This window comes from Giraffa tippelskirchi, chromosome 4, assembly GCF_054371585.1.
Source record: "Giraffa tippelskirchi isolate mGirTip1 chromosome 4, T2T-mGirTip1v1.2.pri, whole genome shotgun sequence".
In the NCBI taxonomy this organism is placed as follows: domain Eukaryota; kingdom Metazoa; phylum Chordata; class Mammalia; order Artiodactyla; family Giraffidae; genus Giraffa; species Giraffa tippelskirchi.
Window position 1 is genome coordinate 2,508,808 of NC_137278.1, and position 20,620 is coordinate 2,529,427.

General features: G+C 60.0%; 1 protein-coding gene across 5 annotated transcripts in view; it reads left to right on the top strand.

The window, feature by feature from the left end:
* SARDH (sarcosine dehydrogenase) overlaps positions 1 to 19,980 on the top strand; it is a 62,672-nt gene extending 42,692 nt beyond the window's left edge. For 3 of the 5 annotated variants that reach the window (XM_081595893.1, XM_081595895.1, XM_081595896.1), the window contains 5 exons: positions 589 to 682; positions 14,103 to 14,265; positions 14,837 to 15,005; positions 17,794 to 17,929; positions 18,711 to 19,980. In XM_081595893.1, the coding sequence (XP_081452019.1) occupies positions 589 to 682; positions 14,103 to 14,265; positions 14,837 to 15,005; positions 17,794 to 17,929; positions 18,711 to 18,836 (688 nt within the window). In that variant the 3' untranslated portion in view covers positions 18,837 to 19,980. The remainder of the gene's footprint in view (positions 1 to 588; positions 683 to 14,102; positions 14,266 to 14,836; positions 15,006 to 17,793; positions 17,930 to 18,710) is intronic. The other 2 variants (XM_081595894.1, XM_081595897.1) reach the window with 1 other exon arrangement.
* Positions 19,981 to 20,620: the final 640 nt, after the last annotated feature.

Below are 20,620 nucleotides of genomic sequence, written 5' to 3' on the forward strand. Positions count from 1 at the left end.
GGAGGGCTTCCACGGACACCGGGAGGTCTCAGGCCAACCATCAAGCATGAGGGTCAGACTCTTCCGGGCACAGCTGGGCAGAGGGGCGAGGAGAGAGGCCCCTGCCCTTGGGGAGTTTTGGCAGGTGGGGCATTAACTGGTTAGACAGCTGCCCCAGGCCTGGGTTCCCCATCTGAGAAAGGAGAGCCAGGGCTTGGCTGTCCCTGTCACTGTTTCTGACGAAGTTACCTTTTTTATTTTTTTTTAATTTGAAAAATTTTTTGGCCGCGGCGCCTGGTGTTTGAGATCTTAGCTCCCCAACCCGGGGATCAAACCCACGCCCCCTGCAGCGGAAGTACTGAGTCTTAGCCGCTGGCCAGCCAGGGAAGTCCTGAAGGCGCCTTTCTCGTATGGCTGGATTTTTGTGCATCTCTGTCTCGGTGTGCTTTTATTAAGAGCATGTTTGTTGTCGGTCTGCCCCGTGAGGACAGGACCTCAGCCTGCCCACCGTGGTGCCCTCAGAGCCTTCCCAGCCCAGGGCGCGCACCCAGGAGGGCTTGGTAGGTGTTTGTTGACCCACTGACTTAGCAGCCTTGTTCTTGTTCACAGCCGGGCCATTCTCCAGGAGGTGCTGGAGGCAGACCTGAGCGATGACGCCTTCCCCTTCTCCACCCACAAGCTGGTGAGAGCCGCCGGGCACCTGGTAGGTAGCAGCTGGCCACGGGCCCCCGGGCTGTGGGTGGCAGCAGGAGCGTGCCGCCCAGGCACAAACCCGGGGTGTGGGAGTCTCATGCCCTTGGGGAAGGTTCTGGAGCTCCCTGCAGTAAAGTGGGGGTCCAGACAGTCATGCCCACTGGCTGTTAGGGCCGCAGAGGAGGAGCAGGGGTCCAAGTCGGTGCCTGGCACACACAGGGGGTCCCAAGCTTCTGCCTTGGCCCCGCTGCCTGTGCGGCTCCCCACCATGTCGGCTCCTCAGGCGTGGGGCACACCCTCCTGGGTCAGCGCGTTTCCTGCGCCTCCTTGCGGGGCTCGGGGCTGGGGACAGCGGTCATTTCTGCTGCTCCTGAGGCCTGTGTGTCCTGAGGAGACAGCTGGTCCTTCTGGACTGTCTCCCCTCCCCCAGCACCGTGGGAGGGGGCAGGGACTGTTCGGGGTGCCCTGCCAGGCCCATGGGCAGCACCCTTGCCCATCTCCCAGCTCAGAAAGTCGGGTCCTGGGGCCAGAGGCTTCTGAGACTGTGGACGGCTCCAGTGGACCCGCCACCCTCGGAGACCCTGGGGCCGGGGCCCGGGGCCGGCTCTGGTCAGCACGTCCTGCTCCTGGACTTTGGTTTCCTGTTTGGAAAATAAGGGTCACGATTTCCACTCTGACTTCTTGGGGCCGAGGAGAGGAGCAGGCGGTCAAAGTAACGTCAGCTGCTGTTGGCCAAGGGCTCACACGGCTCCGGCTTCATCCTCCCGGCAGCTTGGAACGTTCTATCAGGGCTTCTGAGCCCTGCACGATCAACGACGTTGTGGAGCAGATATTTGGGGCGGGGGGCTTTGCAGCGTGTGGAGCAGCAGGCCTGGCCTGCATCCCCTGGACACCAGAAGCACCCCAGATGTGACCGCACGTTCCTAGGGCAGGACCCCCACGGGTCAGGGGGCCGCTGCTCCATGACTGCCCTGTAGCAGGTGTGCAGTCACCCTGGCGGTGGTCACGCCCACGTGCATTAAACGAGGTCTTCCAGCAGCTCCTGATGCAGGAAATGTTACCCCCAGAACAGGTGCTTCCCCAACCTGAGCTCGGAGAAGTCGGATGGCTGCCCAGGGCACACACACCCCCGCCCCCCCCCCCCCCCGGCTAATGGAACATAAAAAACCGCATGACTATGTGTCAATAACACAGACAAGGCCGTAAGGAGGGAAAGGGGTGGACAGACAGCCGGATTTGAGGGCACCCCCACTTTTACTCTCCTCGTGTTCATCTGGGGGTTTGCGGTGAGGTGCCGAGGAAGGTTCCAGATCCTGGCCTGCAGAGGGGCGGGAGGTCACGCAGTCTGGGTCCTGTTAGCGAGTAAACAGTGTCTCGCTGACGTCAGCACGGAGGCTGCCAGGAGGAGGCAGATAAAGGCGGCTCTGCTCTGCCTGCGCTCTTAGAGGCCGCGCCGGGGGCAGGAAGCGGGGCTGTCTCCGTCTAGCTCGCTTCCTGCCTCCTTGGTGCAGCGCTGCCTGCCAGGACCAGAGAGGGTGTGCGCCTTGAGAGCACAGCACAGCTCCACCCCAGGCCACGGTGGCCACTGGCCTGCCCTGAGGACAGCTCGGGCCCTCTCGGCCCCCCGGGTGGGTGTCTGTGCAGTGCCCCCCAGTCGAGAGTAGGGGTTCTGACTTGTGATGTGGGGCGGGGGGCAGCTGGCGGGGCTCAGCCTGTGTGTGGAAGAGGAGCAGGTGGGAAGGCCGCCCCTCCAGCTGAGGGCCACCGCGGGGAGGCACTGGGGCTTGGGCTAGGACAATGGGCTCCAGCTGCTTCCCCCACCCACCCCGGGGCCTGGCTGCCTCCTCAGGCTTGGCCCAGGGCTGTCTGGCTGCACCTTGGCCTCTGGGGCCTGGGAGCCGGGCTGGGCCAGTAGAAGCAGAGGCCAGACTGCAGGGTGAAGCCCGGCCCGGGACGACAGGCACGAGGTAGGGGCCGCAGGGTGCTCGGGGGCAGAAGTGGGCGCAGGAAGTCCGCAGGCCGCTTCTTTCCGCTGCCCCCCTGTTGCTGGCTCACCGGCTCTGTCGCAGGCACCTCAGTGCTCACCCCTGTTTCCAGCTGCTGCGCAGGGCCTGGGTGCAGACCTCATCCTGGCGTGACCCCTTTGGGTGTGACCTTTGACCTCGCTGAGCCTGCCCTTTCTTGCCGGCCACAGGGTCTGGCTGAAGAGGTGATGGGCGTCAGTGTTTCCCTGTAAACACCGGGAACATTTGTAAGACATGAACAAGTTAACAGAAGCCCCGCCAGGTCCACCAGAGAGAAAGCGTGAACAGAGCATCCCCTTCTGCCTTCTGTCCCTCATCTCTGCCTGTAAATCCTGAAACAGAAGCAGGGTCATCCCACAAACTGTACACAGTTCATGCACTTGGCTTCTCTTAGGACATTGCTGGGACAGTTTTCTTGTTCCTTGAAATAGCGCCTGAGACTGAAATGCTGTACCCACTCCAACGCCGCACGCGGGGCACGGGGTGGGCCCACTTCTTCTCCTTGGAGTTGCTCTGTGACGGGCTCCCCGTGACGGCGGGCCTGTTATGACTTTGATTATTGACCTTGGACACGTTCCTCAGAACCAGGACCCAGAATCAGAATCCACGGCCGCAGCCTTCCGGGCCAGGCAGTCGTCCTGTGGTATTTTCTGCCTCCCCTTTGGGGAAGACCAGAGAGACGCTCTCCAAGCGTGGCCCAGCTCACCAGCTCACACTCGGCAGGCGTAGGTGCCCAGCTAAATTCTGGCATTCCCTTCTAAACTGCAGGGTCTCTCCCAGTGCTGAGCCGCAGCCTCCCCGGAGTTAGTTCTGGGCATGTTGCCTGGGAGCCCACCACGCTGGGGGCTCGTTCAGGCTCACAGCCTGGCTGGGCTTGGGGGCGGGAAGGATGCTACAGCCCCAGCCCAGCCTGCACTGGCCCAAGGCCTGTGCGGAGAGAGGCTGCAGCCCCTACCGTGAGCCGACCTCGAGTGAGGGGGTCCCAGGGGCACGTGTACGGGGGGGATTCCAGTCTTGCCTTGGCGACTGCGCCTCCCCCTGGGGCCCCTCTGGTGGTGCTCTGGCTCCGCGGTGTCGATGTTATGGCCTCGCAGTGGCCAGGGCCACAAGTTCCCAGATGGTCCCAGCGGGCGGCGTGAAGGCCTCCCCATCCACCGGCTTGCAAGAGGGGCTGCCAGCAAGACTCAGGCCGCGGGAGCTGGGCTGGCCATTGCCCCAGCCCCGCCTGAGGCAGCCTCACAGGCAGATGGGGAGGTGGGAGCTGGGCCGGCCCGGGATCTGGGGGTCCGGGGGAACAGTCCCATCAGGGCCCAGCAGAGCTTGGGGCCAGCAGGCCTGGCTTCGGGTTCTACCCCTGGGACCCCCCTTTCTGGGATCGGTTTCCCCATCTGTCACACAGAGTCTAGACAACGGCCGTCAGCATTTCTGAGCCGTCCTATAAGTCTGTCCAGACGGCCTGAGTGCTCTGGATCCAGGGGGAATTTCATGTTCTCCTAAATAATATCAACATGTGTTGACACCAGTTCCATCAATGTTGAGATGCTGGGGCTGGAGTTCAGGGCCAAGTCTTTATGGGAGATAATTGGTCGCCAGCCAACCAGCTGCGGGAGAGGAATGTGTGCGTCTGAGTTATCGGCCAGACCTCCGGGTCACAGGGATGTGTGGGACGACGAGGGTCAGAGTCCAGAACCACAGATCGCGCCCAAGGAGGGTGAGCGGGACCCCGCGCTGCCGTGAAGACGCCCCCTCACGGCAACCGTGTGGGTGGGCGGCCGGGGCTGAGCGGTGCCACCAGTCACGCCATGTCCTAAGCAGAGCAGCACCGTTGTTTTGCAGTAACTCTGAGATGCTTGGACCGGCCTCAGGCTTCCAAGATCCTCGCATTCCTGTCGGAGGAACGGGGCGGGAGCTGTCCCCGCGGCTGCCAGCTGACCAGATGTCCTCAAGGCCAGCAAGGTTTCCAGTGGAGATCTGCTCTCAGCCTGGTTCTCCAGGAAGACACGGTGTCCCCGAGCCTCAGCCGAGGACGGGGCCCGTCTGGAAAGCAGCAGGTGCTGGGCTAGAAGCTCATCTTGAGGCCACGTGATAAAGCAATTTTCTTCTGAAAATTAATTTCGGGTCAAAAGGAAATTGCATTTCTTTTCCTGACTGTGTGTGTCTCACTGTTCGGATTCCACTAGTCCAGGGTGGACTGTTCTCCCCCTGCAACGCCTGGTACAGAGGCGGGAGACCTGTACCTTCATGGAGCCTGGGTTTGCCGATCGGGTTTTAGCTGGTGCCTAAAAAGTTGCATTGTGCAAATTGACCATGGCCCTGGAGAGGTGGGGGTGTGTGTAGTTGAGAAAGACGCCAAGGCCACTATGCAGGGCTATCTCATGGGGACAGTGACAGCTTCTTGCTGTTGAAGTGTAAGGACAGGGTGTGGCTGGAATGAAGTTGGTGGTTTGGAGGCACCCCAAGAGTGTGCTTCAGAGATTCTGGAAGTTCCTCAGGGCAGAACCTTGTCCTTTCTCTGCCTGTCTGTAGGTGCCCCATACTGTTTACCTTCTGATCCTCAGAGATGGCCAAGTGTGTGAAGTGTGGTTTGAGCATCACACATTTTTTTTAAAAGATGTATCTATTTATTTATTGTCTGTGCTGGGTCTTCGTTGCTGTGTGCAGGCTTTCTCTAGTTGCGATGTGCAGGGGCGCCTCTCTGGTTGCCGGACACCGTCACTGCAGTGTCTCCTAGTGCTGAGGAGCACGGGCTTTAAGGTGCACGGGCTCAGCAGTTGTGGCTCACAGGCTGTTTCTGCGGCATGTGGAATCCTCCTGGACAGGGAATGAACCCGTGTCCCCTTAGTTGGCAAGCAGATTTTTAACTACTGGACCACCAGGGAAGTACCACACCTTTTACTTATTATTATTCTTGGAAAATTGGTTTCCAGTCATTATACCCTACCACCACCATCACCTTCACCACCACCATCACCACCTTCACCATCATCACCACCATCACCGTTACCACCTTCACCACCACCACCACCATCACCAACATCATCACCTTCACCACCACCTTCACCACCACCATCACCACCACCACCACCTTCACTACCACCATCACCACCATCATCACCACCTTCACCACCACCATCACCAACATCACCACCTTCACCACCACCTTCACCACCATCATCACCACCTTCACCACCACCATCACCATCACCACCACCATCACCACCTTCACCATCATCACCATCACCACCACCATCACCCCCACCACCTTCACCATCATCACCACCATCACCGTTACCACCTTCACCACCACCATCACCAACATCACCACCTTCACCACCACCTTCACCACCACCATCACCACCACCACCACCTTCACTACCACCATCACCACCATCATCACCACCTTCACCACCTTCACCACAACCATCACCACCACCATCACCACCTTCACCACCTTCACCACCATCATCACCACCTTCACCACCATCACCATCACCACCATCACCTTCATCACCACCACCATCACCATCACCACCATCACCTTCACCACCACCATCACCACCACCTTTACCACCTTCACCACCACCACCACCACCATTATCCTCACTAACCACTACCATCACCATTATCTTTACCACCATCATTACCATCACCTCCGCTATCACCAGAACCACCTTCACCACCATCACCACCTTCACCACCACCATCACCACCATCATCACCTTCATCACCACCTTCACCACCATCACCACCGCCACCACCTTCACCACCACCACCACCATCACCAACATGACCACCTTCACCACCACCTTCACCACCATCACCTTCACCACCACCTTCACTACCACCATCACCACCATCATCACCACCTTCACCACCACCATCACCACCACCATCACCACCTTCACCACCTTCACCTTCACCACCACCATTACCACCATCATCACTACCATCACCACCTTTACCACCAACATCACTACCTTCACCACCTTCACCACCACCATCACCACCTTCACCACCACCATCACCACCATCATCACCACAATCACCAACATCACTACCATCATCACCACCATCACCACCTTCACCACCATCATCACCACCTTCACCACCACCACCATCACCACCATCATCACCACCTTCACCACCTTCACCACCACCATCACCATCACCACCACCATCACCACCATCATCACCTTCATCACCACCTTCACCACCATCACCATCACCACCATCACCACCACCATCACCACCATCATCACCATCACCACCATCACCACCACCTTTACCACCTTCACCACTATCACCACCACCACCACCATTATCCTCACTAACCACTACCATCACCATTATCTTTACCACCATCATTACCATCACCTCCGCTATCACCAGAACCACCTTCACCACCATCACCACCTTCACCACCATCACCACCATCGCCACCATCACCACCGCCACCATTATCCTCGCTCACCACTACCATCACCATTATCTTTACCACCGTCATTACCATCACCTCTGCCATCACCAGAACCACCCTCACCAGAACTACCAGCATGCCTGCACACTAGCCCTCTGGACCATACTGCAGGGAGAGATTGCACATTGACACAGAAGGATGTTTTTGGAGTCAAGAGTGTCTTGGGTTGTTCAGAGGATTTGAAAAATGAAGATCCTTTAAGCCTTACCGCCAGCTCAATTCCCCACTATTCCGTGGGGTTGGGGCCCCAGGCTCCTGCAGAGGGCTGCATGTGCTCAGATCCCTGTCTGTCCCTTGCTTTGGGGGCCCCTAGGAGCCTCATTTATTTAAAGGGATGACTAAGTTTGGATGATGTGCCTGGTGAGTCAGGGGTGCTGTTACACAACCAAACTCCCCGGAAACATGTAAAACCTCCATGAGCTAGTGTGATTTGAGACAGTTGGACATACTGGCTGAGCCTGCGTCTATGGACACATCTGCTCAAGCCCTCTTGTGGTGTCTGCCCAGAGAGGTGACTCCAGGCTGGTTCTGATGTCACCCGTGGCCAGAGCACCCATCCCATGGGAGCCACGTGGACTGTCTTGCCCGGGGCACCCATGTGACCTTTGATCCTAGCCAGGATGGGGACCCAGCACCAGCACCCCCCATTCCCGTCATCCCCATGGAGAGCTGGCAGGAATTTCAGGAAGCCCCCAAATCCATCTTGCTGAAACCTGAGTGTATTTTCTGTCCCCAGAATAATCCAGTGAGTCAGTCGAGGCTAGGGCGGGAGTGTGGAGAGCTTACGGTGTGGAGTGCCTGCTCTGACTTACTGGCTGTGAGTCCTCTGAGCGTGCTGGAAAGTGCTCCTTCCAGCTCGTGAGAGCTGATGGCTAAAGCTGGAGGAAAATTGGCAGGTGGTGGTTAAACCACTGGCAGCTTGAAATCAACCGTGGTAGGACTGTTCACCCCGCAGAAAGGGGTAAACGCTGCAAAACAACCCCCCTGCCACCTGAGAGCTGATTGTCAAGCATCTTCCAGGACATCACGGGGCCTTGGGCAGGTGGCCTGACCTCCCTGAGCTCCAGCTTCCTCATTTGTAAAATGCACGTGCCAGCGGCACCCGCCTTGCCAGGCAGCCAAGGGCCCTGGGCTGACAGTTTTGTTGACTGCTCCCAAGGCTCTGTGAACCCTATTCCCACCCAGGATTTGCAGAAGCAGACTCAGAGGGATGTCAGTCAACGGGGATGAGACATCTGTGACTCAGATTTAAACCTAGTAGGTACGTGACACCCAAGCCCACGCTCTCAGCCACCATGACGCCAGCTCTGGGGGCGGCTGGCCCTCACTGCCCTGTGTCAGGTGTGAACACTGAGATGGCCGGGCAGCACCCTGTGGAGGACTGAGAAGGATCCAGATCCTGGGGTGATGCGGGGGCCCCCGGGGATGCTGGAACACAGGTGTTTGTGGAAAGCATGGCTAGAAACTTCATCTTGCTGGGTTTGCCACCTTTGTCTGGGGCAGGTGACCCCGTGTGGAATGACAGACGTTACTGACCACCCACAGTCTGCAGAGCCCCGGGGCTGGGGGCTCAGAAGCATCTCATACTGGTGTTCCAGATTCCAACCTTGTCCTTACAAGGCAGATAAGCTTTAAGCCTGCTGCAGCCAAGGCTGATGCAGACACAGCTCCGTCCGTATGGGGAGAGCTCTCCCTCACCGTGCCTCGCTGACCATCTCAGTTGCCACCCAGAATGAAACAGGTGACGGGCAGAGGGGAGAATCCTCTCTCACCAGTGGGGGCCCGTAGCATCCTGCATAATGCCCTCTAGGGCCTCGCAGGTCCTGGGTGGGGGGGTCTGAAACGCAGACTCTTCCTAAAGGAGAGGCTGTTATTGTCGTTCAGTCGCTCAGTCGTGTCCGACTCTTTGCGGCTCCATGGACTGCAGCACGCCAGGCTCCCCTGTCCATCACCAACTCCCGGAGTTTGCTCAAGTTCATGTCCATTGAGTCCGTGATGCTATCGAATCATCTCAGCCTCTGCCACCCTCTTCTCCTTTGGCCTTCAATCTTTTCCAGCCTCGGGGTCTTTTCCAGTGAGTCGGCTCTTTGCATCAAGTGGCTGAAGTACCGGAGCTTCAGCTTCGACCTCAGTCCTTCCAATGAGGAGAGGGTCTCTGAGCAAATTCAGCCTAGAGAAGAACCACACAGCTGCGGTGCTGCTCATGCAGATGTTTGGGGCTTGGCGGGTCTGCCTCCCCACCCCCAGCGTGGTCCCTTTTCACCGAGGGGTCCCATCGGGTCTCCGTTCCACAGCCCAGGAGTCTGAGCCTTGCAGGGGGCTCCTGCTAGCTTTAGAAGCGGCTCCTTCCTCTGTGGGTCACCTAGCAGAACCATGCCGGCCACTGGAAAGATGGGCCCCGGCCGAGCCCTGGTGATTCCTGAGTGGTCACCCAGCTGAGCCAAGCAGAGAAGGACATTGCTCCCAGCAGGACCTCGCACAAGGGCCTGCTCCGGCTGCTTATTGTCTGCTGACAGCAGAGTGCTTGCTGCCTGGGAGATACAAGACCAGACCAGCTCCTTGTTCCACCCTTCAGTTCTTTTGCATATACGCCCAGACGTGGGATTGCTGGACATATGGTAGTTCTATTTTTAGTTTTTCGAGGAATCAGCATATTGTTTTTCCTAACAGTTGCACCATTTTGCATTCCCCCAACTGCGCCCAAGGGTTCCAATTCCTTCATATTCCTGCCAACACTGATTATTTTCTGTTTTCTTTGGAATGCTAATGGCTTAGAAGTCATATCTCATTGCGGTTTTGATTGACGTTTGTCTAATGTTTAGTGACATTGACCATCTTTTCATATGCTTGTGGGCCATTTGTAGATCTTTGGTAAAATGTCTATTCAAGTTCTTAATTCATTTCTTAATCGGATTGTTTTGTTTTTGTTGAATTGTAGGTGTTCTTTATATATTCTGGATGTTAACCCCCTATCAAATACATGACTTTTGAATGTTTTTTCCCATTCTGTAGGTTGACTTTTCACTGTTGGTTGCATCCTTTGACACACAGAAGTTTTTGCATTTGCTGGAGTCCCATTTAGCTCTTTTTGCTCTTTGCTGCCTTTGCCTCTGGCATCATATCTGGGAAGTCATTGCCAAGTCCGGAGTCACGACGCTTCCCTCTGTGCTGTCTTCCAGGCGTTTCACAGGCTGTGGCCTCACACTTGGGCTCTCATTCGGTTTGAGTTACTGTGTGTGTGTGGTGTAGATGGTGTAAGAGAAGGTTCAGTTTGCCAATCACTGTCCTTTCCCATGGAACAGTCATGGCAACTCTTTGTGGCCCCATAGACTGTAGCCTGCCAGGCTCCAATATCCGTGGGATCTTCCCAGGCCAGAACAGTGGAGTGGGTTGCCATTTCTTCCTCCAGGGGATCTTCCCCACTAGGGGACTGAACCTCCGTTTCCTGCGTTAGCAGGCAGACTCTTTACCACTGAGCGACCGGGGAAGTCCCAATGGTCTTGGATCCCCTGTTAAAGGTCACTAGATATTTACATGAGGGTTTATTTCTGCGCTCTCTTTTCTATTCCATTTGTCTGATTTTACACCAGTAGCACACTGTTTTGATTGTGGCGGCTTTGTAATAAGTTTTGAAATGAGAAATGAGTCTTCTGCCTTGTTCTTTTCCAAGATTGTTTGGCTATTCGAGGTCACCCATGTAACTGTTAGGGTGAAATTTTTTATTTCTGCAAAAAAAAAAAAAAAAAGCCACTGGGATTTTGATAGAGACTGTATTGAATCTGTAGATCACTTTGGGTAATGTTAGTATCTTGGTGATGTTCAGTCTTTCAATCCACAAACAAGAGCGATGTCTTTCCACTTGTATCTTTCATGTCTTTCGGCAGTGTTTTGTAGTTCTCAGCGTGCAAGATGTTCACCTCCATGGTTAGGTTTATTCCTAAGTGTTTTATTCTTTTTGGTGTGGCTGTAAATGGAATTTTTTCTAATTGCCTTTTCAGATGGTCTAATATTAGAGCATAGAAATGCAGCTGATTCTTGTGTGTTGATTTTCTATCCTGCAACCTTGCTGACTTGGTTTGTTGGTTCTAACAGTATCAGGGGAGTCCTGGGGGTCATAAAAGGGTTTAAACAAAACCTAGTTTAAGGCCTTTCCTAATGACCTTCTACATCTCTGTGGCCCCGTCCACTGTCCATGGTTCCCAGAGCAGGGTGGGGCTATTTTGCAGAGGGTTTGCCTCAGTTTGGGGCTCGCCTTTAAAGCTGATCCAAGCTGATGCTGACTGGCAGATGGCGGCACCAGGCACCGGCCTTCCGTGAGCTTGCTGCTCACCCCCGTTTCTCAGATGTGGGCACTGAGGCTGGGGGAGGCCGACCGCGGGTCAGGCTGACCCTGAGCCCCTGTTCCAGACGCACTCATCCTCGGCCTGTCCCTTCAGTCTGTGCGCCCTTGCAGAAGACCCCAGGGCTCGCCTAAATCCACAGCTTCAGTGGAGAAAAGTGCAAGATGTCTCGAGAACCAGTGATGCTGGCAACTTAGAAAGTCACTAGGAATCCCCAAGCCCTTCCCCTCACTTTGCCAGACAACAGAGCTTTGTCCCTCTGCACCTGTCTCCCCGCTCCGTCTGGCAAGTATTTATTCAGCCCCCTGTGTGCCGGGCTTGCCCTCAGGGCTGTAATGGAGAGCACACCGGCCAGCTTCCCAGCCTCTTTGGATTCCTGGGAGCTGGTGAAGGAGCCAGGTCGCCCCATCCCACCCCTGAATTCACTCAATAGCCTGACTTAAGTGGAGAAGGGAGTGTGTCTGACAAGACCCGCAGTCCTGGGGCCGTTAATGGGTGAGCTTTAAAAATGATTTTTTTCCGTTCAGAATGAGATTGGCTTTGAGCCCCAAGCTTCTCCGTGGTCTGTCTAAAATTAGAACCCCGTTGACAAGGCAGTCTTTGTCAGGGGCCCACGGCTTGCACCAGGGGAGCAGGGAAACGTCAACAGTACGTTTTCTGTGTCAATTCTGAGTTTTTTGAGAGACCCCGGGCAAATGGCAGCTCAGAGCAAATGTGTGCATTTCAAAAGCTTTCCGAATCCAGCACCCCCCCTCTCCCTGGCGGCTGTGATTTCAAGTCATTCGGGAGAGCCGGTCAGCTCTCCATCCGCTGACCTTATCGCTGCGGGAGCTGTCCCGGGCAGCCCCTCGGGCTCGGAACAGTGATGGGATCAGGTCCTCTACCTCCGGAAGCGCTGTGGCCTGCTGCGGCCTCCCTGTCCCTTCTGTGACCTGGATAGGGCTGTGCTCGGCTCCGCACGCGGGGACACTGGGCGTTCAAGGATTTGCCCACAGGCCGGAAGCAGCCAGCAGGTGCTGGGTGTGCAAGCCACCTGCCACCAACCAGCCGGGCAGGAAAAGCCAGGCTGCTGGGCCAGGTGCACACCCCCCTACCCCATCCTGCTTGTGGCCTCCGTGTGGCTGCTGGTGCGGGACACAGGGTGAGGGACACGCTCGCCCAGAGACCAGCTGTCCCCACGGCAGATGTGTGCGCGGGCCGGGCGGGCTGTCTCCGGAGCCCCTGTTCCCGCTTCATCCCCTGGAAAGGTTTTGCCATGATGTCTACAAAGAGCAGGCCCGGGGAAGCTCCGTGAACAGCACTGTCCCTTCCGTGGGGTCTGGGGCCCACGGTCCCTTCCCTGCCTGTGAACCCAGCCCTGGGCACTGCGGTTACAGTCCAGGGTTGGCAGCCAGTTGACAAGCCCCTTCCGGCCCCACTTGCCAGCCTTCTCTCCCGTCCCCGCCCGACAGCGCTCACACCTGCTCCAGCCCTGCGCCTTTGTACCCGCTCTTCCGCTTCTCCGGAAGGCCCGTCCGCGACAGCAAACCCCACTCAAGATCCCGGCTTGGCCTGTCCCCTCCTCAGGGTCCTTCCCATTGCCCAGGCCTACCCAGGGCCTGCCTGCCCTGGAGCTGGCTTGGGCGTCTGGCTGTGTCCTTCTAAGACCCAACGCCTGGGGGGCAGAGGCTGTGTCTGCCTTCAGACGCTAGCTCTTGACCGAGGTCCACTGGGGTGGGGGGGCGACCAGGACACCCGCCTGACGCCCGGCCACCCCCTCCCACTGCTCCTGAATGCGCTAAGCGCAGCCACCGCCACTCGAGTTGTGTGGCTGACTCCCCATCCTTCCTCGAGGACACCCCCTCAGGGCTTCCTAAGACAGACAAGCCAGGCTCCCGACCCCATTTAGAGGCCAAAGAGAGGCCAAGAGTCTTGCCCAAGGTCACCGCAGTGATTGAACGGTGGTCCCCCTAAAGAGGCATCACGCCTGGGCTGGGAACGGGACCTTGGAATCAGGGGCTTTGCTGGTTCGATGATGGTGAGGATCCTGGGATGAGAGCACCCTAGTAAGTGGGGGCTCCGCCCAGCACCGAGTGTCCTGATGGGAGACAGGGAGACACAGACGCGGAGGAGACGGAGCCAGGCCAGGGCGACACATCCGCGACAGCAGAGCCTGGACCACCAGGAGACGGGAGGGGCAGGAAGGCCCAAAGGAGAGCCTCCAAAGGAAGCACGGCCCTGACCGCACCGTGGTTTTGGACTTTGGGCCCTAGACCTGGCAGAGAGCTCACTTCCGTGGTCCTCTGCCTCCGGGTTTGCGGTCACTGGCTATCAAGGCCTCAGGACACTCCTACAGTCATTTAGGGGACGAGCTGTGGCCTGGGAGCCACGGGTCCACTTCCACTCCCAACGACAACACCTCTTCCTTTCAAAGATTTCCAGAGCACTCCTGAGGACTATCGCCGGCAGGCCACATTTCTTGGTGGCCTGTGGCCTGGGCCCAGGTCCGGCTATTAGTGGTGATGGTAGGAAGTGTCCACTCATCAGTGGCAGCTGGGCCTCGACCCCGGTCTGAGCCTGGCCCGTGTCTGAGCTGTGACTTGCCCCCAGGTCCGGGCCATGAGGCTGTCCTTCGTGGGGGAGCTGGGCTGGGAGCTGCACATCCCAAGGCTGTCCTGCCTGCCCGTGTACCAGGCCCTGATGACCGCGGGGGCCAAGCACGGCCTCGTCAATGCCGGCTACCGGGCCATCGATTCCCTGAGCATCGAGAAAGGTGTGTGCAGGGCCTGGACCGCAGGAGGGGAGCCACAGTCGCTGGAGGCTGTTAACCAGCCCCCTTATGTCCCTATGCCCCCTTCCTGCCATCCTGTGCTGCCCCGTGCCCCCACACAGACTGTTTCCCCAAAGCCCCTTCACTGCCCTTGTACCAGGTCCTCCACGCGGGCCTTGGGACGGTGCTGGGATCTCTGACACCAGCACTCTTGGGGGGAGGGGGCGGGGGCAGGTGTCTCCCAGGGGGAGGGGGCCCAGAGCCAGATTTGGATTCAGCGCTGAGATTCCCAGAGAGAGCTGAAGACCATCAGAGCAGGAGGGGGACCCTCCACGGTGCCCCCTCCTCAGGGCCTCCAGCCTGTTGGCACAGATGCGCAGTGATGCTGCTGGGGGTGGTCTGACTCCGGGGCTCAGCCAGGGCGCCTCCTGTGACTGAGGATGCTCCCAGCCCCCAGAAAGCCCGGGTCTTGGAGGGTCTAGGCTGAGGGAGTGACCGGGGGCGGGCCTCCCTGGGTGTCTCCTGAAGTCCCTGCCCCCACTGGACAGTGACCCCGTGGCCTCCCCCTCTCCAGGCTACCGGCACTGGCACGCCGACCTCCGGGCTGATGACAGCCCCCTGGAGGCGGGCTTGGCCTTCACCTGCAAGCTCAGGTCCTCCGTCCCCTTCCTGGGGCGTGAGGCCCTGGAGAAGCAGCGGGCCGAGGGCCTCCGCCGGCGCCTGCTGGGTTTCACCGTGGACGAGTGAGTACCCCCGGGCCTGGGGCCACCGGGAGCGGGGAGTGGCCATGCAGACACATGGGATGGTGCTTCTGGGCTCCTTCTTTCCCCACAGGCCAGGCACCCTCTCCCGGAGCGTGCACCGCAGTCCCCGACAGGGAGGAGGCTGGAACCCGCGGGGCAGGGCTGGGTCCACAGCGGGCCCGACTCTGAAGCTGGGGGCTGCAACTCAGATCCCACCAGGGCTAGGCAGGGGGCAAACAGGGCGCGGGCTGGTGGCGGTCAGTAGGGAGCAGACAGGGCAGCCCTCGGCAAACACAGGTTTCGTTTCACTTTATATTTATTTTGGCCGCACCACGCAGCTTGCAGGATCTTAGTTCCTCACCTAGGGACTGAACTTGTGCCCTTGGCAGTGAAACAGTGAGTCCTAACCACTGGATGGCTAGGAAGTCCCTCCGAACACGTGTTCTGAAAGGGGACGGCCCTGTGGCCCGCGGGCTTTGCACGAGGCTCCAGCCGAGGCCCCCCGATCTGGCTGCCCGTAGCAGCACTGCCATCACCCCCTGTGTCCTGGTTAGAGCCTCCCCACAGCCCGGGAGGGGCCCCGCAGAGGGAAGAGCCAGGCTGCGGCCACCAGCCTCACCAACAGATGGAGACCACAGGGGCCCAGGGGCAGAGCGCTTCTGGCCCAGGCCCAGGGCGGGGCTGGAAGGAAGCCCCACGGGGGGCCCGATCTCTTCTCCCCCACCCCCTGCCCCCCGCCTCTCCCCCAGCCCCCCCCGCCTCCTTCCACCCCCCCCCGCCTCCTTCCACCCCCCCCGCCTCCTTCCACCCCCTGCCCCCTGCCTCTCCCCCACCCCCCACCCCCCCTCTCCCCCACCCCCCGCCCCCTGCCTCTCCCCCACCCCCCTCGCCTCCTTCCACCCCCCCGCCTCCTTCCACCCCCCCCTCTCCCCCACCCCCTGCCCCCTGCCTCTCCCCCACCCCCCGCCCCCTGCCTCTCCCCCCCGCCTCCCCCCCTCGCCTCCTTCCACCCCCCCGCCTCCTTCCACCCCCCGCCTCTCCCCCACCCCCCGCCCCCTGCCTCTCCCCCACCTCCCTCGCCTCCTTCCACCCCCCCGCCTCCTTCCACCCCCTGCCTCTCCCCCACCCCCCGCCCCCTGCCTCTCCCCCCCCCGCCTTCCCCCCCGTGCCTCCTTCCACCCCCCACCCCCCCGCCTCCTTCCACCCCCCGCCCCCCCGCCTCTCCCCCACCCCCCGCCCCCTGCCTCTCCCCCCGCCTCTCCCCCACCCCCCGCCCCCTGCCTCTCCCCCCCCGCCTCTCCCCCCGCCTCTCCCCCACCCCCCCGCCCCCTGCCTCTCCCCCCCCGCCTCTCCCCCCCCGTGCCTCCTTCCACCCCCCGCCCCCCCGCCTCTCCCCCACCCCCCACCTCCCCGGGCACCTCTGTGCACGTCGCCCTTATGTGCTGGGAGCTGAGCCCGCATGGTCCCTGGGTCCCTGGTGCTGCTGTTGGAGGACGTGGAAGGTGTGATGTGGAGCTGGGTAGCAGCCGTTCCCAGGTCGGCGGGCGTCTCTGGGTTGGTTTGGGGCCAACCTGACGCCAGCGGTGCCCTTTCTCCCAGATTCGGTGCCTTCAAAGGAAGCATCGAGACTGCCAGGGCTGGGGGCGCAGAGTGAGGGGAGCTGGGCTTGTCATTTCCTAGCTTCTCCCTGGGACCCCGTGGGGCTGCCCATCTGGGAGCACTCAGCTCTGGTTTGGGGTGCAGACAAATCAGGGGACCGCCGAGCCCTCCTGCCGCTGGCCCTCCAGAAAGCGCCCACTGCCTCGGACAGCGGTGGCCACCGCCCGCTCGCTCCTCCCCAGGGTTCCCCACTGGGATGCAGAGCCCGCCTGGGGACGTGGCCTGGCCGGTCCTGGCTGAGGAGGGACACAGCCAGGCTGCAGCTCTGCCCTGGGGCCCTGGGCGGGGCAGGGGACCCCTCTGAGGGTGTCTCCTCCCGTGGACAAGGCACCCCTGTAGGACAGGGCCAAAGGAGACAGGATGCGTTTGCAAAGCTTGCCGCCATCCCACCCTCGTCCTCTGCACCCGTGGGGCCCACACCTTGTCACCCCTGGCCTCTGAACCGGGAGAAACCCCAGACCCTGTCCAGACTCTGGCTCAGGGCAAGGCTCCCCCACTTCCGGTCACCGCAACCAGCCCAGCCGTGCCCCACACCCCACTGGGCGCAGTCCTTGGCATCCACCCCGGGACCCGTCGGGCCAGGCGGTGCTGCTGCCCTGTGGGCACCGCGTCCACAGTACCCGGCCCAGTGCCTGCGGGCCTGAGGACCCTGGGCAGGAGAGGGCACGCCTGCCAAGGTTTACACCAAATGCTCTGGCTCTGGCATTTCTGTGATTGCAGTTTAATCCTCTCCCCACTACCTATTTTAAATTTTCAAAAATTTTATGGCAAACATTCATATTTTATGTGTAACACAGAAAAATACTTTTAATAAATGATGCACCACACTGTCAAAAAAGGAGAGCCATCAGATTAAAACAAGTTGTGTGACAGTTCCAAATCCATGGGCCCTGCCTCCAGAGACAGGAAAGTCAGGTCCTGGTTTTGATGTTTTCCGTCCATTTATTTCCTCTGAGCCTGAGCCGCGGCATCCTCAGGGGCCTGGTGAGGGGCATGCAGGCTCATAGCAGATGAGCCCTGGGGAGTGGGGCCCGTGGTCTGGCGGGCTCTGTCCTTTCTTACCCTGGCGAAGTGCAGGAGTTCCCCCTCCGGGGGCTCTGGGGTCCCAGCCATCTATTGCTTCTTTCAGGAAGGTGCCCATGTTTGGGCTGGAGGCCATCTGGAGGAACGGCCAGGTGGTGGGCCACGTCCGGAGGGCCGACTTTGGATTCACCATCAATAAGACCCTGGCCTACGGCTACATCCGAGACCCCAGCGGCGGGCCGGTGAGTCCCCCTAGCCCCCGCCCCCCGCACCACCACCCACGGGGAGCCCCTGTTCCCTCTGGGCGTCTCCCCTGCACCCCTGCCTCCCTCCCTGAGTGGGCTGGGCCTGGGGGACCAACCAGTGAGGGCACTGACTGACACAGCCCTGTCTTCCCCGGGCATAGCCGGCGGCTGTTGCTGTATTTTCTTTCTGACAGAATCTGACTTCGGAAGCTCCAGGCTTCTCGCGGTCAGAAAGGGGCTCTGGGCAGGGCTCACCGGCTCTGGTCCCTGGAGCTGGAGATCCTGTGTGCATGCAAATGGTTGTGTGCACACATATCGGTGTACACACAGGTATACCCACATGTGAGCACACGTACGGGCACACGTGCACACAGAAACTCGTGCACAGGCTCATTTGGGGGGGCTAAGCGATGAGACCAAAGGGGCAGCTGTTCTGTGTGCAGAAAGTCTAAGCATTCTGCCCAAACCATCATTTATACACCCCAGAAGTCCCACACCGGTCACCCGCCCTCCCAGGGACCAGTGGTTACGGGGCGGGGCTTGCTGCCCAGCGGGAGAGGTTCTGCCTGGGGCCAGACCTCAGCTCGGCCGGACCCCGGGGGCTCAGGTCCAGCTCAGGGGCCCGGGGACATGGAGTCCACCTGCTCAGGGCTCAGGGCAGTTCCTGGACTCAGGCGAGAGAGAAGGCGAGACGGCGGCCCCGTCCCGGGAGGCAGGCTGTGTGAGCCCGGCTCCCACAGGCACCGAGTGACCGCGGCCCCTCCTCTGTGGCCACCAGGTCTCCCTGGACTTCGTGAAGAGTGGGGACTATGCCCTGGAGAGGATGGGGGTGACCTACGCTGCCCAGGCCCACCTCAAGTCTCCCTTCGACCCCGACAACAAGAGGGTGAAGGGGATCTACTGACGGCCACGGGCAGGGCCTCAGATGGTCTGGGGGTCAGCGACCTGCCGCCCCTTCCCACGCCGCCGATTCCCAGGGGTCCACACCGCCCGGGGCGCCAGGACCCGACCCTGGCTGGAACGTGGGCTCCCCTGCCCTTCGTCAAGAGCTACCGCCATGACCCCCAAAAGATGCAGACAGAGAGGATGGAAAGAGGACCCAGGAGGCCTGTTCTGTGGTCACTGACCGAAGGCGGGTCTCGAGTCCTTTGCCAACCCCCCATAAAAGCCACGTGCCATGCCTTAGGCTCAGGGAGCATGCCTGTAGCCCTGAAGAGCTTCAGAAAAGGAGCTTAGGAAACCCTTGAGAAGGCCCCTGTGAAAGCGGGGCGGCAAAGAGCATCACCCAGTGTTCTGTCCCTGACGGGCAGGCTGCCCGGAGCAGCCCTGAGGGTTGTGCTATGTGTATGGCATGGGGGACGGTGTGGGATTGATTGGTCCTGTCTGCCTTGGGCACAATAGTGAAGGCGGAGAGCAGGTGTGCCAGACTGGCACCGACCCTGAGGTCAGGGTTGGCAGGATGGTCTGTTCCCAGGTCCCAGGAAGGAGGGGTGGATCCAGAAAGCGAGCTCTGCTTGCCTTGACCTCTCGGGTCTTCACACGGGGAAGCCCCCAGAGAGTTTCCAGCCCTGAAATCAGCGCCAGGAGCAGGGCTGGGAGGGTCTCAACTGGGCCCCCCGCACTGTGCCCTCCTGCCCTGGTTTCCCCCAGGGCCCCTTGCTCACCATATCAGAGACGAAGGGGTGCCGCTGGGTGAGGACCTAGCGCGACCCTCCTGCCCGGGTGGCCTCTGTCCTTGCTGTCTGACCCAGCTCTGGGCCTCGTCTCCCGCTCTTCCAGTCCCCGGGGGTGGCCCTCGACCGGGGACTGAAATGGGGTGACCCCCATGTCCCCATCCCAATCCTCCCTGCAGACACCGGTGCCCGGCCCCGGGACCCAGGCAGCACCTAGGGAGGGGGCCAGAGGGGACACGGGCAGGAAGCCGTGTGGTGACTGGGGTGCAGAAAGTCCTGGGGGCCTGGGGTTGGTTTTGGAGGTGCCATACCACGCAGTGCCCTCTGTGGACTGGGCTGAAACAGGTCAGGCTAATAAAGTCAAAGCCACGGGAAGACGTTTATGTTTCGGGTGATCTTTGGAGAGATAGCTGGACCCTCGTCAGACCGCAGCGTGGGAGGCAGGGGCCTGTCTTTCTCAACCCTCGGGCACAGTAATGCCTGCAGTCCCCCTGCCCATAGGGCCTGGGGACCCCGAGAGGACCCTGTGGAACCAGAAGAGGGAAGGAGGGGAGTAGGCCTGCTTCCTGAGCCCTGTGGTTTGGCCCCAGACCCCCAGACGAGGCCTGTGCACACGTCCATTCCACAGCCGTCCCTGGAGGGTGACTTGGGCCGAGGGGCGGTCCGGCCCAAGTTCCACTCCACCTCCTCCCTCTGGGGCTGAGCCCAGAAACAGAAGTGTTCACGCTCCCTTCCCTGCCTGTGTTTGCCCCTCTGCTGGGGAGAAATAACCCTCCGGAAATAGCACTGGCCACCGACGTGAGAGAGGCCGTCATGGGCCGCCCCCCGACTCACCCACTTCACCCCAAAGGGCAGCCTGGGAAGGTCTGAGCCCCAGCAAGCTTCCCCATTGCTTCGGGCTGGACCATATCGCCCTAGCCCCTCAGAGCCAGTGACCTCGGGCCGGTGCTTTCTCACCCTAGTCCCTAAACGCTCTGCTTCCTTAACTTTGGAAGGTTTTTCTGGGCAGAATGAG